Raw genomic sequence first — 18117 nt, forward strand, 5'->3', positions numbered from 1 at the left:
AGAGAATAAAACAATAAAAAGATACTGGGGATCTCATTGGTTAACTGCGGCCATATCTTCAAAACGCCACAGTCAGTAGCAAGTCAAGGAAATGACTGGTTTCCACTCCTTCGACACATATAGTAAATTGCTCTCAAAGTCTTTGATCTCTGGTGCTTTTTTCGGCATGTGTGTGTGCCACTTTAATGGCTCAGGGTTTGCGGTGGCAGAGCTTGGAGGACAGTTTTGGAGCTTGATCGTTCAAAAAGAGACTAGGTTTGTGTCCCAAATGGCACCCTATTCTCTAAAGTACACTACTTCTGACCAGGGCCCATAGGACTCTGTTCATAAGTAGTGTGCTATGTAGAGAATAGGGTGTCATTTGGGACAAGGATTGGTGTTTCTGGAGCTAACCATGTCCTTATGTAGCTTTGGCAGGCTATTGTAGTTGGCAGACAGTTTTAGACAGTAAAGAAGAAGAGTGTGGGAGTTTAGAGTTCAGAGTCTGTGCTGTTTCTGATACTTCTTATTCACATTTACTTGGTGAACAATTTCTACATGATGAAAATGTGAAGAGTTTTGGGGTAAATTGAATCTAAATTCAGTAAATTCAGGTGAATTGGAATGACCTATTTAACAAAGGAAAACTCATCTTTAAAAGTAAACGAACCCTTTCAATTCTAAACTTTCTGAATTGAAATGAAATGGACCCCAACCCTTTGCCGTGTCGAGGGAACAGCACAATTCAATACAGCATCAACATTCCTGACAACAAGACAGGAGAAACAGCATGGCAGCAACAGAGAAATCCATGATAAAACAATACATACAAAACACTTTACAAAAACATCATATGAAACCCGCTCGACAACAACCTTCAAATAGCGTCCATCACAGCTACTGACCACGCCGCTAAGGACAGAGGCTTCGTCCCAAGTGACACCCTATTCCCTGTATAGTGCACTACTTTTGACCAGAGCACTAGTCTTTTCTAGTTTTTTTTCCCTACTAGCACTGACTTGACCGATAGCTTCTTTATTGAGGAAAAACGTAGTCATTACGACTGTGATATGTGGTTGTCCCACCTAGTTAAGATGAACGCACCAACTGTAAGGGGGGGGGGGGGGGGGGGGGTAGCAGGATGAAGGGAAATCTGACTGGTGGTAATGTCGTCTAAAACCGTATTCTATCCGTGGTACCATCTCTACAGAATCAGCATTTCACCCTGTTGCAGAGAGATTCTCTTCTTTTCAGTGCAAGTTATCCCAGGGGGCAGGTGGGGAGGGGTGCCTCGTTCATTTCCGGAAGTGCTGAACAGTTTACATAGCACACACACACCTGTGTCTCTATCTCTACCTCTGCACCCCACCTCTACTCCTCCCAACCTTGACTCTGTGCCTTCCCCATACCTCCACAAACCCTGCTCTCCCAATCTCCTGATCCAGCAAAAGGATTGCAAACTCATTCAATGCAGCTCTTTTCAAAACATCAACATTTCAAAAATAAAAGCATCATTATTACAGCATATCATGTCAATGCAAGAAGGCACTTCCGTTTTCAGTCCGATTATAAGACCCTTTTTGGCATGGCGATTGCACTTTAGGTTTAAATACTTGTTACATTTCTATCAACTTGAACTCTGCTGGATGAGCTAAAACACCCCCCTTTCACTGCCTCATAATGGTAGAGTCCTCCCATCCACTTAGAGATAACGGGGCGTAGCGTTACCCTCTACAGGGGTAGTTACTTCTGTTCCATTCCATAGCTCTGAATGTCATTGAGTACATTGAGTCTCATTGAGAAATATTAAGAAATCCATGAAGACAACAGACTGAGTTTCTAGAAATACGATGGCTTCAAGGATGCCACATTATTATTCGATGGACAGTGCCCCTGTCCCTTCATGAGGGGGGCCTCATATTCTAAACCACCATTTTGTGGAAGGGGATGTGACGATCCGCCATTTTGTGGCTGGGTCGGGATGGAGGTGTGACAGGGGGCGATATCCGCTCCCTTGTGGGGTAGGGTGCCCCCGTTCCCCACGCCGTTCTCCAGACAAGCCTTAAGGCCCTCCAGTTCCATTGGTCCCATCTCACCCCCTTCCAGCGCCATGTGAGCCCGTCTCCTCCGGAGGAAAAGAACCAGGATGGCCACCACCGCCACCCCCGTGACCAGGGCGAGAGCAGCCAAGGCTGGGATGAGGGTGTAGGTGAGCTGGCTCTGATCATCCACCTGGGGCTCCAAGGACGAAGCTTGGGGACCTCCCTCGGTACGAGCCTCCATACAAGACCCTCCCTCGGTAGGGCTACCTCCACCGCCTCCACCCCCGTTCACCCTCTCTGCCAGGGGGCTGGCGCACACCGAGTAGGTACAGTTGGGCCGGAGCCCTCGGAGGGTGTATTCTGGGTACGAGGCGGGGACGCTGAGGGACATGGGGCGCCGGTCGGGCCCTGAGAGGTTCCGGTAGGTCAGCTTAATCCCGCGGATGTGTGGCCTCGTCTCGAGGAAACGGTGCAGGTCGAGGAGGATGGACGTGGAGGTCACCTGACGGGAACTGATGTCATTGGGATCAGAGGTTACAATGGGGGCGACCATGGATGCCATAACCTCGGGGGCGGAGGTTTGGAGAGGTGGCTGGTTGTGTTTAGACGACTCCAGGTTCTCGCAGTACAAGCCCATAGTTCCGCGGGGACAGAGACATCCAAGCTGTCCCAGAGGATCGAAGCGGCACGTACCCCCATTGAGGCAGATGTTCGGCGGGCAGATGTGGCCCTCATCCCTGAAAGCGGTAGTCGGAGAAGCTGGAGGAGGGGGACGACTCTCAATGTCTGTCTCCGTTGAGGATGGTTCATCACTAGGGAATGGCGGAGGTGGGGGGATGGCGTTGGTATGTGTGTTTCCAGGGGATGTAGTCGGAATGGGGGGTGCGGAAGTACTCCCCTCCCCTAGGGCATTCGTCATGACAGTGGTCGTAGGTGGACAGCCGAAATCTTGATGGTCCAGCGCCGCCAGCACCTTCAAATCAAATCAAACTTTATTTGTATCCCATTTCATACAAGCCAGCAACTAAATGTGTTTCACAGGAAAATAAATCAAATATATTTAGTATTAGAATTAGAAAATATTAAGACAATACCTTGCCAGCATTCACTGGTGGGAAGTGGCACCTTGTCTCCTCTGTGCGTCCCAGATCCACATTCTTCTCTTTCAGCCAGCCAGGGAACCAGGCCAGAGGACAGAGACAGTTGAAGGGATTCTCGGCCGCCGTGAGGTGCCCCAGCCTGGGGAAGAGCTGGAAGAAACCCTGGGGCAAGCCCTGGAGGTTCAGCCCACTGAGATCCAGCTCCTGGAGACCCACCAGACTCTGGAAAAGAAGAAGAAAAAGAAGAATACTTTATTGTCCAATGTTCACAAATGATCCCAACCCCACTAAAAAACATACACACGCAGGCAGTTTGGATAGGTTGGACCAGAGGCCTGGCATAGTAAATCCCATGGAGCAGCTTCAGGGACTAAGCCATGTGTTATTGACCCATCAATTACAGGAATATTTGACACATTTTTAAGAAAATGTATTTACCTGGAAGTCCTCGTTCCGGAGCTCCCCAATGGGGTTGGCAGCCAGGCTGAGCTTGATAAGCCCCCGGGTGGCCTTCAATGCTTCAGGCATCCCCTCCAGCTGGTTCTGGGACACATCAAGGTCATGGAGGTTCCCCAGGGAGGCCATCAGATCTGAGTCCAGGGTGGTGAGCCCCAACGCAGCCACTTTGAGCGACTCGAGGTGGGGGGTCTGGAGGTCTTGGGGACCCAGCGTCGGGAGAGAGTTGAAGCTGAGATCAAGGAGGAGAAGGCTGGGGAGACGGAGCATTGGGAGACCGGTCAACTGGTTCCCCTGGAGCTTCAGTTCCAGAAGATCCTCCAGAACTTCGAAGGCCTCCGATTGGATGCTCTTGATGAGGTTGCCGTGGAGATACAGCCTCTCGAGTTGCACCAATCCGGAGAAGCTATCCTTGGCGATGTGGGTAATGTAGTTTGCGGACAAATCGAGATTCCTCAGCGAAGATAGCGTTTCAAAGACCCCATCCGGGACCTCCGTGAGTTTATTCTGGGACAGGTCCAGCATCTCCAGTTCCCCCAGGCCTAAAGAAGAAGAAGACGAAGATTGCTTTATATTCCAATGCATACGGATTTACAATGGAAAAACTTGTGTTCTACTTCATTCCAAACCCTCGAAAGACACACATACAGAGGTTGGAAAGGTTTGAGTAGAGGGTAGCAGTTCAGGGGTCAAGTGCCTTGCTCAAGGGCACAACAGCAGGAAATGGCATCCAGGACACTGATCCAGCAACACTCCATTTGCCGGCCCACTCCTGAACAAATATTTTCCTGTCACACATGGGATTAGAACTGGAAACCTTCCAGTTGCTGTTCCACTCCTCTAACCTTGATGCTTCCTACCTGTGAAGTCTTCCTGGGCTAAAGTGTTGATGCCGTTCTGGAAGACGTAGAGATGTTTCACAGAGGAAGGGAGGCCGCGGGGGACGACGGTGGAACGACGCTGGATGCAGAAGATGGAACCCTGGGCCTGACAAGAGCAATCCTCTGGACAGTCACTGGAGAGGACAGAGGAAGAGGAGGAGAGGAGGAGGAGGAGGGGGAGGAAGGGCGCCATAGTGGTGGAGTCCTTGTGTAATCTGAAACACAAAGAAAAAGAGAGATGTTAGTGTTGGTTGGTTGAGACTTTTCTGGGAAGGAAAATGTGTCATATTTTCAGAGTAACAAATCAGCAGCGGTCAAAAACCTGGATAAGATAAAATCATTCATTTCTGAGAATAATTTCCACACGTCCAAGTCTATTGGCTGTTTAATGCGGTCAGTCGGATTATTCTTATCCTTACATTTCAGTATGCACACACAAACACACAATCCAAGCCATCAAAAAACCTCCCCTTCCCAATCCACCACAGGAAAGAAATCCCCCATTGTTGACTTCCCTCATGACATCAGAGAACACAACAAGTAGAGTCAAACACAGTAACACAGAAACAGACCCCAGTCTCCCTCCCTATTCCCCTCAACCAGAGCATACAACCATGACCCCATAGAGACTGCAACATCACTATGATGAAACCCTGCCCAGTCACACACACAGCCCCTTCATAGTGGCTACATTCACTGTCTGCTTTGTGAGCACACACACAGTGGGCCTGAGTGAGGTCCTGTCTTGGCCCACCCACAGTCACTCCGTCCTGGGGTGATTGAGAAGCACGTCTAGACTCTCCCCAGTGTTTATGGCATTGGTGTGTGTGTGTGTGTGTGTGTGTGTGTGTGTGTGTGTGTGTGTGTGTGTGTGTGTGTGTGTGTGTGTGTGTGTGTGTGTGTGTGTGTGTGTGTGTGTTTATGGCAGTGTCTCCAGCCCATGAAAACCGCCCTGGCTTTAAACGACTGGACACCCACGAAAACACGGCTACTGCATACAAACACAAACTATGGCTTTGTGAGAGTGTATTGGAGTGTGTATCACACACACAGACACACACACGGATGTATGCATACACTCCAAACCTGCAGACGCAGACACACACACACACAGAGACACACACAGACACACACACACACACACACACACTTCTTCATACAAAGTTATGGACACATACACGGCTACTTCATACAATAGAGAGAGAAACATAATGACATTTGAAATGTCTCTATTCCTTTGGAACTTCTGTGAGTGTAATGTTTACTGTTACATTTTTATTGTTTATTTCACTTGCTTTGGCAATGTTAACATATGTTTCCCATGACAATAAAGCCCCTTAAATTGAATTGAAATTACATTGAGAGAGAGAGAGAGAGAGAGAGAGAGAGAGAGAGAGAGAGAGAGAGAGAGAGAGAGAGAGAGAGAGAGAGAGAGAGGGATACACCCTAAGCATCAGCTACAGTTACATAGATGTATTGACAGTGTATGGACATATTAAAGCCTTCCCACATCCCTTCTAGACCTTTAGGAGGTATATAGCTTGTAATAATGACCTCTGACACATAGAGATCTGGGATTAGCTGTGTGTGTTTTAATAATAAAGCAGGTTGAGCTGTGTAATCTATCATGTTCTGGGTGGGTGGTGAGATGGGAGTAGGTGACTAAAGCCTCTGATCTAGGATCAGCTTACTTTCCACGAGTCTTGACCATAACCATTAGGGGGAAATGGAAATTTGACCTAAGATCAGTGTCTAAGAGGCGACTCGATTTTACAGTGATCTCACTCTGTAGGCCTATATATAGTAAAACCTCATGGGGCTCGTAGGCCTAGGGCTGTCCAGTGAGATGCCTGAGGGGAAAAGGAGGGTGCATGAAATGGGGTTTGAGGTGGTTCAATTTAAAATGTGTGTGTGTGTGTGTGTGTGTGTGTGTGTGTGTGCCAGAAGCTAGCAGTTAGCTGTAGCAACAGTCTCAACGGGACGATATACTCTGTGATTCACCTCAGTGGAGAAGATAAACCGCGTTGTCACTGACCTCTACCTCTTCTACACCTTCTCATAATATCTACCTCTTCTACACCTTCTCATAATCTCTACCTCTTCTACACCTTCTCATAATCTCTACCTCTTCTACACCTTTTCATGAGCTCTACCTCTTCTATACCTTCTCATGACCTCTACCTCTTCTACACCTTCTCATGACCTCTACCTCTTCTACACCTTCTCATGACCTCTACCTCTTCCACACCTTCTCATGACCTCTACCTCTTCTACACCTTCTCATAACCTCGACCTCTTCTACACCTTCTCATGACCTCGACCTCTTCTACACCTTCTCATGACCTCGACCTCTTCTACACCTTCTCATGACCTCTACCTCTTCTACACCTTCTCATGACCTCTACCTCTTCTACACCTTCTCATGACCTCTACCTCTTCTACACCTTCTCATGACCTCTACCTCTTCTACACCTTCTCATGACCTCTACCTCTTCTACACCTTCTCATAACCTCAACCTCTTCTACACCTTCTCATGACCTCGACCTCTTCTACACCTTCTCATAACCTCTACCTCTTCTACACCTTCTCATGACCTCTACCTCTTCTACACCTTCTCATGACCTCTACCTCTTCTACACCTTCTCATAACCTCAACCTCTTCTACACCTTCTCATGACCTCTACCTCTTCTACACCTTCTCATGACCTCTACCTCTTCTACACCTTCTCATAATCTCTACCTCTACAACACCTTCTCATGACCTCTACCTCTTCTACACCTTCTCATGACCTCGACCTCTTCTACACCTTCTCATAACCTCAACCTCTTCTACACCTTCTCATGACCTCTACCTCTTCTACACCTTCTCATGACCTCTACCTCTTCTACACCTTCTCATAATCTCTACCTCTACAACACCTTCTCATGACCTCTACCTATTCTACACCTTCTCATAACCTCAACCTCTTCTACACCTTCTCATGACCTCGACCTCTTCTACACCTTCTCATAATCTCTACCTCTTCTACACCTCAAGACCTCTACCTCTTCTACACCTTCTCATAATCTCTACCTCTACAACACCTTCTCATGACCTCTACCTCTTCTATACCTTCTCATGACCTCTCCTCCCTCTTTATTTTTCTATGTCTGTCTTTCTCACACTATCAACCACATACCCATATATTTATTATCTTTCGTCTTCTTCTCACATGCTTTTAGTTTGGTATTATAGCAGGGTAAGGTTGAAACTCATAGGCCTATCAGTTCCAGGGAAAAGGTCAATTTCCTGAAGAAAAAGGTTTAATAAGAAGTTAATTTCAAGGTAGAGTATCTCAGTGAGACGTGCCCTCAGTCGGGTCAGGGAACACTTTGAGAGTAATTGGCGAGGCAAAAGTCCCCCTTATCTCAACTGGGAGAGACTAGAGGTTTTACAGCAAACAACAAGGCTACCTACAGTGCATATCTCTGTTCGGCAAAGATAAGACTGATAAATTAAAGGTTGTTGCTATTTTAGATGCAGGGGTGGAATCAATTTTCCTTGGTTGTGTTTCAGCTGTACAGTGACCTTGAGTTACTTTATAGGAGCCTACTGTCAGCAAGAATGCACTACAAGTACACAAGTATTTTACATGCACATGCAAACACACACAAAAGCATGACCATACATTCTAAATATTGCTCTCTCTCTCTCTCTCTCTCCTTCTCTCCCTCTGTTCCTCCCACTCTCACTGCCTTGGTCTTTCTCAGTGAACCCTGCACTACTCTCTTCCCATTTCTCCCTCCCTCCTTCTCTGCATCCCTCACTCCTGCCCTCTGCATCCCTCACTCCTGCCCTCTGCATGGCTCCTGAGGTTGGAAGTTGGATAGAAACCCGAGACGTTTCATTAAAGTGGAGAAGTGAAGGGGCCAACCTCCGGCCTCCTGCCCTCCTTTACCCCCTCCTCATCCCCCCTTTTCCTCATAACAGGAGAGATCAGTGCCTGATCCGGCAGGCGCGGCTGGAATTTGCAATAACCGACCCAAAAAATCCATCTTGATCAAGGAGAGAGGAAGGGAGAGAGAGAGAGAGAGAGAGAGAGAGAGAGAGAGAGAGAGAGAGAGAGAGAGAGAGAGAGAGAGAGAGAGAGAGAGGGATAGAGAGAGAGAGAGAGAGAGAGAGAGATAGAGAGGGATAGAGAGAGAGAGGGATAGAGAGAGAGGGATAGAGAGAGAGAGAGAGAGAGAGAGAGAGAGAGAGAGAGAGAGAGAGAGGGATAGAGAGAGAGAGAGAGAGAGAGAGAGAGAGAGAGAGAGAGAGAGAGAGAGAAAAAGGAAGCGGGAGAGATGTTGTTTTTTGTTCTCTATTCTCTATTTTGTTTACTTCAATTGCTTTCAATGTAAACATGTGTTTCCCATGCCAATAAAGCCCTTTTGAAGTGAATTAAGAGAGAGAGCAAGGTGAAGGGGGAGATTAGAGGGAGGGATGGCTGAGGGGCAACAGAGTTTTGCATATTAGTCTTTCCTCTATACACCTGCCTCTAACATATCCCTCACGGCACAATGCCTCTCCCCCCATGTGACCTACTTTTAGTGTGTACGGACTGACATGTACAGTATGTGTAACTGATAGATGCACACACACACACATACAATTGCCAGGTCGCAATTGTAAATGAGAACTTGTTCTCAACTTGCCTACCTGGTTAAATAAAGGTGAAATAATTTTTTTTTTAACATTAACACGTAGTGTGTGTGTACGTAGTGTTTTGTCTGTAATTTTTGGTTTTACATCAGACCCCAGTAAGACTAGCTGTTGCCATTGGCGTCGGCTAATAGGGATTCTAATCAAATCTAAATCTCTCTCTCAACCTGATACAACTAGCCTTGTGAGTTACTTCTTAGTAGTAGTTACTTCTTAGTAGTTACTTTTTAGTTACTTCATAGTACTAGTTACTTCTCAGTAACCAATTCTAGGCTCTTCCTGCTTTCTCAATCAAGTCAATCAGTCAGCTATTCATTGTAACGTTTGTTGTTGTTGTCAAAGTCAAAACTAAATAGAGCTATGCCATTCATGAGGGCTGCTTTCAGTCGGTTGGTTGTTGTTGCCATGGAAACCAAAAGCAGATGTCACTCATAACGTCATCAGGCGCATACCTGAGGGTTAATGGTAAAGAGGGCACGACAGGTAAGGTGCGACATCACATAACACACACACACACGTAACACAAAGCTTGCCATGTCACTCTGTCAAGTCAGTCACAAGGAAATGACCTTCCCCTAACATTCACTGTAGCTAATCTAGCTATTATCATACCCATTATACTCACTAAACCCTGTAGTGTAGAACACACAGACACACACACACGACATTACTCTTCTAGAATGAAATCATTATTTTATGATATGGTATTCAGACAAGGCACAGTGCACCTTTGTTTAAAAGCTTTTTCTAGGACCCGAAAGGCACACTGAGCCTGCATCCAAAATGGCACCCTATTCCTTATATAGTGCACTACATTTGACCAGAGCCTTAAGGACCCTGGTCAAAAGTAGTCCAAAATAGTGCACTAAATAGGGAATCGGGTGGTATTTAGGACACAGCCATAGGCCTATTAGGAATCCGGAACTCTGTATTTATCCAGCTGATAGAACTGTAACTGCAGTAGGTAGGTAAGCTGCTCTGGGTCTTTAAAGGGTAACGGCCTCAGAGCAGTTTGAACTTGGCAGGTAGCCGGATGACTGACAAATTGAAGACAGAGAGAGAGAGAAGAACAAGAAAGAGAGAGGCTTAATAAATAAAGACAGAAAGAGGGAGAGTAAAAAGCAAGAGGGAGATGATGAAGAAAGAGAGAGAAATTAGAACAAGAGAGAGAGAGAGAGAAAGAGAGAGAGAGAGAGGGGGGGGGGAGAAAGAAAGAGAGGATTTTATGAAAGGAAATGACTAATCACAGTTTATGTTTCTCACTCATCAAGTTCCACAGGACGTTGGGCCCCTCTTTTGACAGTTCTGCCTTTTATTAATGGTTAAGGTGATGACAACGTTAATGATACCTGGCAGATGCAGCAGTGCACATGCAGTCTACACGAGACAGGAAGTCTACAATGTAACAATACAAACTATTTTACAGAGAATACAGTCTGTATCAGCAGACCTAAATTGGCTTGATCAAAATGCTCAATTAAATTCTATATGTGTTGCACAAATATCTCTCCTCTCTCTTGTTGCACATCAGGATATTGTGTCTGAACCACCCATTATGCCAGGAGTTTTTCCTCGTCAGGGAATACTCTGGGTCCTAGTTATGACAGACAGACTCCAAATCCCGTCCATCTGTAGCCCTACGTCTGAAATGAGGTTTGATATTACTTCTGAGGAAAAGGATATAGCTAGAAAATGATTTGGCTTCAATTGCAAAGCCTCAGAATGAGAGTCCAAATGAAAGTGGGGGCGGAGGGATGGAGGGATGAAAGGACGGAGGGATGGAGGGATGAAAGGACGGAGGGATGGAGAGCTGAAAGGACAGAGGGATGGAGAGCTGAAAGGACGGAGGGATGGAGGGATGAAAGGACGGAGGGATGGAGGGATGAAAGGACGGAGGGATGGAGGGATGAAAGGACGGAGGGATGGAGAGCTGAAAGGACGGAGGGAGGGAGAGCTGAAAGGACGGAGGGATGGAGGGATGAAAGGACGGAGGGAGGGAGAGCTGAAAGGACGGAGGGATGGAGGGATGAAAGGACGGAGGGAGGGAGAGCTGAAAGGACGGAGGGATGGAGGGATGAAAGGACGGAGGGATGAAAGGACGGAGGGATGGAGGGACGGAGGGATGAAAGGACGGAGAGATGAAAGGACGGAGGGATGGAGGGATGAAAGGACACAGGGATGGAGAGCTGAAAGGACGGAGGGATGGAGAGCTGAAAGGACGGAGGGATGGAGGGATGAAAGGACGGAGGGATGAAAGGACGGAGGGATGGAGGGATGAAAGGACGGAGGGATGGAGAGCTGAAAGGACGGAGGGATGAAAGGACGGAGGGATGGAGAGCTGAAAGGACGGAGGGATGGAGAGCTGAAAGGACGGAGGGATGGAGGGATGAAAGGACGGAGGGATGAAAGGACGGAAGGATGGAGGGATGAAAGGACGGAGGGATGGAGAGCTGAAAGGACAGAGGGATGGAGGGATGAAAGGACGGAGGGATGGAGAGCTGAAAGGACGGAGGGATGAAAGGACGGAGGGATGGAGAGATGAAAGGACAGAGGGATGGAGAGCTGAAAGGACGGAGGGATGGAGAGCTGAAAGGACGGAGGGATGGAGAGCTGAAAGGACGGAGGGATGGAGGGATGAAAGGACGGAGGGATGGAGAGCTGAAAGGACGGAGGGATGAAAGGACGGAGGGATGGAGAGCTGAAAGGACGGAGGGATGGAGGGATGAAAGGACGGAGGGATGGAGGGATGAAAGGACGGAGGGATGGAGAGATGAAAGGACAGAGGGATGAAAAGACGGAGGGATGGAGAGATGAAAGGACGGAGGGATGAAAGGACGGAGGGATGGAGGGATGATGGAGGGACGGAGGGATGGAGGGAAAGAATGAAAGTCTTACAACTCTAACACTCTTCTCCTTTTATGTCACATATCGTCCCACTCCTTTCTTTCTTTCAACCTCTCCTTCATTTGTTTGATTTCCTGTTTCAATGGGATTACTTCTGAACCACAAAGCCCTGGACAATGGTTTGCCATTAAACACATTGGTTTCATAGACAGAGACTAACTGAACACTGGCCGCTCTTACCACATTGAGAAGTTGTACTGTACGTTATGAAGTGATGAAAAAGTAAACCTGTGTTGAAATGGCAATTCCTTTCTCTTCCCTGTGTGTCTTCTCTCATTATTTGTAGAGATTGGTATCTACCGAATGGAAAACACTGTTATTCCCTTGAAATAGAGCAGGACCTTCTCACATGCCCTGGTACGTGCGCACGCACACACTACCACAGATGGATTTTATTACCCACAGTGCATTGGGGGCCATCTCTCACTGTGACAACACCGCACTATAAACTTTTGTCCCCCAGATTGGAGAGAGGAGGAGAGAGACCAAGAGAGATAGAGAGAGAGAGACAGAGAGAGACAGAGAGAGAGAGAGAGACAGAGAGAGAGAGATACAAAAATACAAATTGTCTGGTATATACAGAGTAAAACAATTCCATTCATACAAACCCCAGTGTGTAAACAAAGCAAACTATACTCAAACCACATTTTTTTTATTTTACCTTTATTTAGCTAGGCAAGACAGTTAAGAACACATTCTTATTTACAATGACGGCCTAGGAACAGTGGGCAGAACGAAAGATGTTTACCTTGTCAGCTCGGGGAATCGATCTTGCAACCTTTCAGTCACTAGTCCAACGCTCTAACCACTAGGTTACCTGCAGCCCCTACGTGACAAAGGCCAGACAGACAATATGCGCAGCCCCTTCTCTTTATCCCTCTCTTTCTATTTGGTAAATAATCAAAGTCAGGACCTGTATGTATGGCCAGATGGGCTCTGCTAGCCTGGGTTAAACTGAATGCTGTAAAACTACAGGGATCACTCTTCCGTTCTGTTTAACCAGACTCGAGGTCTGCTGATACAGTACATACAATGTCTTAATCCATCCCCAAAGTCATTACACTTCTGAAAGAGGTGGCCCTTATTTTCAGATTTACGATCCAGACTTCTTTGTCCCTCATTTATTTTCTTTCCCTCTTATCTTTTCCCAAAATCACAAGGGAGTACCAGCACCTACCAAATATGACCACTTGACATAAAAGGGCCGGCTTAACTCCTGAACTGACTTTTTTTTTGGTGAGGGAGGAATGGAGGGATGGAGGGAGGGAGGGAGGGAGGGAGGGAGGGAGGGAGGGAGGGAGGGAGGGAGGGATGGAGGGAGGGATGGAGGGAGGGAGGTAAAGGATAATAATAAATAACATGTCTGAAGGTGTGTTGATGGAGGGATTTCTGTTCTTTCATGGCCTCAAAAAGGGGGGATGACAGTGATATGATAGTGATGGTTAATACTAGAGGTCGACCGATTAATCGGAATGGCCGATTAATTAGGGCCGATTTCAAGTTTTCATAACAATCGGAAATTGGTATTTTTGGACACCGATTTGGCCGATTTTTATTATTATTATTTTTTTTTACGCCTTTATTTAACTAGGCAACATAGTTAGGAACACATTCTTATTTTCAATGACAGCCTAGGAACGGTGGGTTAACTACCTTGTTAAGGGGCAGAACGCCATATTTTTACCTTGTCAGCTCAGGGATTCGTTTTTGCAACCTTCCGGTTACTAGTCCAACACTCTAACCACCTGCCTTACATTGCACTCCACGAGGAGCCTGCGTGGCAGGCTGACTACCTGTTACGCGAGGGCAGCAAGGAGCCAAGGTAAGTTACTAGCTAGCATTAAACTTATAAAAAACAATCAATCTTCACATAATCACTAGTTAACTACACATGGTTGATGATATTACTAGTTTATCTAGCGTGTCCTGCGTTGCATATAATCGATGAGGTGCCTGTTAATTTCTCATCGAATCACAGCCTACTTCGCCAAACGGGTGATGATTTAGCACTGTCGTTGCACCAATGTACCTAACCATAAACATCAATGCTTTCTTTAAAATCAATGCACAAGTATATATTTTTAAACCTGCATATTTAGGTCATATTGCCTGCTAACATGAATTTCTTTTATCTAGGGAAATTGTGTCACTTCTCTTGCGTTCTGTGCAAGCAGAGTCCGGGTATATACAGCAGTTTGGGCCACGTGGCTCGTTGCGAACTGTGTGAAGACCATTTATTCCTAACAAAGACCGTAATTAATTTGCCAGAATTGTACATAATTATGACATAACATTGAAGGTTGTACAATGTAACAGCAATATTTAGACTTAGGGATGCCACCTAGTCGATAAAATACAGAACGGTTCTGTATTTCACTGAAAGAATAAACGTTTTGTTTTCGAAATTATAGTTTCCAGATTCAACCATATTAATGACCTAAGGCTCGTATTTCTGTGTGTTATTATGTTATAATTAAGTCTATGATTTGATATTTGATAGAGCAGTCTGACTGAGTGATGGTAGGCAGCAGCAGGCTCGTAAGCATTCATTCAAACAGCACTTTCGTGCGTTTGCCAGCAGCTCTTCGCTGTGCTTCAAGCATTGAGCTGTTTATGACTTCAAGCCTATCAACTCCCGAGATTAGGCTGGCAATACTATAGTGCCTATAAGAACATCCAATAGTCAAAGGTATATGAAATACAAATGGTATAGAGGGAAATAGTCCTATAATTCCTATAATAACTACAACCTAAAATGTCTTACCTGGGAATATTGAAGACTCATGTTAAAAGGAACCACCAGCTTTCATATGTTCTCATGTTCTGAGCAAGGAACTTAAACGTTAGCTTTTTTCATGGCACATATTGCACTTTTACTTTCTTCTCCAACACTTTGTTTTTGCATTATTTAAACCAAATTGAACATGTTTCATTATTTATTTGAGGCTAAATTGATTTTATTGATGTATTATATTAAGTTAAAATAAGTGTTCATTCAGTATTGTTGTAATTGTTATTATTACAAATAAAAACTTGTTTTTTTTAATTGTCTGATTAATCGGCATCGGCTTTTTTTCGTTCTCCAATAATCGGTATCGGTTTGAAAAATCATAATCGGTCGACCTCTAGTTAATACTTGGTCTATCTGTAGACAATTAGAATGCGACAAGTGTTGCTGGTCAAAACAACATTTAATTTATACTCCGGTGGACTGTCTGTAGACCGTTGCTGCAACCGTTTCCGTTGTCGTGGTTACCTGTCTGAGACTGTGCACAAGTTCTTCAATTCTCCGGTAGAATGCCCTGCTTTTATTTCGTCACACTCACAACCGTAAGCTATTTTCTGTAATTGCCATTAACTTGTAAATATTGATCTTGTTGTGAGTTTATTTTCCTGTAATAATGAATAAAAACGTGCTAAAGTTAAGATGGTGTCAGCTATGATATGGTCCTTATTTAAACAGGCTACCCAGCAAGCTAACAAGCTAACAAGCTAACAAGCTACAAACAAACCAAGATATTGTTTAGAAAGTTACTTTAAGTTGCCTGCCTTGCTAGGACATATACATTTTGGACCAGCAGGCTGCTGATGTCACGCAGCCTGTCGTTTTTGTGTTTCTACTTTTCTGTAACGACAAGCTTGATTTTGGACGACAATAGAACGTTCATGATGTCACCGAGACAACTGTCGATAGACCGACTGTAAACCAACCTTGATCCTGTTACCAATGTTCCCTTAAGGCTTTAGGCAGTAAAAACGGTTCAACAAATCAGAACTGGTTACCAGGACTTAAACTCTACAACTTGACATAGCAATGCCGTTGTCAACGGAACCCGCAATTAGATACTGTGTAAGAGCATGTAGAGAAGGAATGGCTTGACAGTAACGTTTCATGTTGAGGGCCTGAGCAGCTAGGATAGGTTTAGTGCTACAGTAGGTTCTTGACCCTGCTATTCATGCAGGCCCACATGGCAACACACACACGCAAGCACACACACACACTAATATCCCTAATCCTCTCGAAACAAAAACACAATGCAGCAAAAAATTCCAGACCACTCTCGACCCTTGCTATGCTTTCCACAAATTCTCCATCCAATCCATCCATCTACACATTCCACACACTCCACACACAACTTACGACCATAACAACACCATTACCCCTCGTCATCCTCCGATCGACACACTTCACTGGAAACCTAACCCACCAAAACAAGCCTTGTAAGTCGCGGTGCGACACACTCCCAAGAGCCTGTTTCAGACACACACACACGCACATACACACACACACACACTCCCAAGAGCCTGTTTCCTGGGGTAGAGTTTCAGTCCCTCTACTAAACTGTTGCTGTTCGGGGTCTATAGGAGAAGAAAGGGGGAAGCAAGAGGGAAGAAAGAGAGATAGCGAGGGACACACCACCTTACACGGGTTACACCTGAGTTACACCTGGATCGGGTTGCTGTGTCTCTCACCTGGGGAGGGAGGGAGGGAGGGAGGGAGGGAGGGAGGGAGGGAGGGAGGGAGGGAGGGAGGGAGGGAGGGAGGAATCTGATCTTGTGAAAGCAGAGTTTGTAAAATGGTGGTTTGACTCTGGAACCTAATGGTTGTGGCTGAAAGCAGAAGCTGTAACCATGGTTTTGTGTATTTGATGGGTGAAACTTTGGGTGAATTAGTTAAAAAATATATATAAATATATATGTTTTTATTGTCACATACGTGTACACCAGGTAGGTGCAGTGAATGTTATATTTTTTAAACACATCTGCTTTAACACACCGCTATACAGAGTGCATTCTGGAAACTTCTTATGAAGGAAACAATGAGTAAACAGGAAGGAGAGGAATATCAATCCGAGATCTCCACTTGAAAAACTGGAACTTTCTCCTGTGGTTTGCAATATGTGTTTGTCTGCTGGCTGCCGTGTGTGTTGCACAGTGTTTAGGTGCGTGGTGTGTTGCACAGTGTTTAGGTGCGTGGTGTGCTTGGCCCTAACCGGTACCCCTCTGACTGCATGTCACTAGTAATGCTGTTCATATTGAAGTATGTCTATGTAAACACAAATCTATGAGAGTGTACATACATACATACACACACACACACACACACACACACACACACACACACACACACACACACACACACACACACACACACACTTTCCCTCTCTCCGACACACACACACACACACTCATGAACACACAGGCTCTCTCTCACACACATACACGCTCTCACTCTGACACATACACACACTTCTTTGTGTGAAGATAAGCATTGACATGCAGCTGCCAACACCTTCTCTATGTCACCTGCATTAATAACAGCTGCCAGCACCTTCTCTATGTCACCTGCATTAATAACAGCTGCCAGCACCTTCTCTATGTAACCTGCATTAATAACAGCTACCAGTACCTTCTCTATGTCACCTGCATTAATAACAGCTGCCAGCACCTTCTCTATGTCACCTGCATTAATAACAGCTGGCAGCACCTTCTCTATGTCACCTGCATTAATAACTGCTGACAGTCAGGACCACTGGGCTGGTTTCCTAATTAAACATATCAGAGCTGCGGCTCACTCTAGACCAGAGAGGGAGAGAGAGAGAGAGAGAGAGAGAGAGAGAGAGAGAGAGAGAGAGACAGAGAGAGAGAGAGAGAGAGAGAGTGATGCACTCGTATACTTCTTCATACAAACTTATAGGCACATATACACACATGCTCGCCCACACAAGGCTACTCCATACAAACACATGCTTATTCAAAATGTACTCACTCACACACATTTGCCCACACACCCCTAGCCAGACACATGGTCACCATAACAGACGGACGGACGGACGGATGGATGGATATATGTATAGATACATTTCACAACAGCAGGCTGTAGGAAGACATTTCACAACAGCAGGCTGTAGGAAGACATTTCACAACAGCAGGCTGTAGGAAGACATTTCACAACAGCAGGCTGTAGGAAGACATTTCACAACAGCAGGCTGTAGGAAGACATTTCACAACAGCAGGCTGTAGGAAGACATTTCACAACAGCAGGCTGTAGGAAGACATTTCACAACAG

At 45.8% G+C, this 18117-nt stretch overlaps 1 protein-coding gene across 1 annotated transcript in view; it reads right to left on the reverse strand.

Moving 5' to 3' along the window:
• Window positions 1–1079: 1079 nt before the first annotated feature.
• LOC110514184 (vasorin) overlaps window positions 1080–18117 on the reverse strand; it is a 31440-nt gene continuing 14402 nt past the window's right edge. Inside the window, exons 2-5 of the mRNA XM_036949219.1 lie at window positions 4438–4673; window positions 3560–4119; window positions 3116–3343; window positions 1080–2994 (exon numbers count right to left, since the gene is read on the reverse strand). Coding sequence (XP_036805114.1) covers window positions 1819–2994; window positions 3116–3343; window positions 3560–4119; window positions 4438–4651 — 2178 coding nt within the window. The 5' untranslated portion in view covers window positions 4652–4673 and the 3' untranslated portion in view covers window positions 1080–1818. The remainder of the gene's footprint in view (window positions 2995–3115; window positions 3344–3559; window positions 4120–4437; window positions 4674–18117) is intronic.

Source organism: Oncorhynchus mykiss, chromosome 17, assembly GCF_013265735.2.
Source record: "Oncorhynchus mykiss isolate Arlee chromosome 17, USDA_OmykA_1.1, whole genome shotgun sequence".
NCBI lineage: Eukaryota > Metazoa > Chordata > Actinopteri > Salmoniformes > Salmonidae > Oncorhynchus > Oncorhynchus mykiss.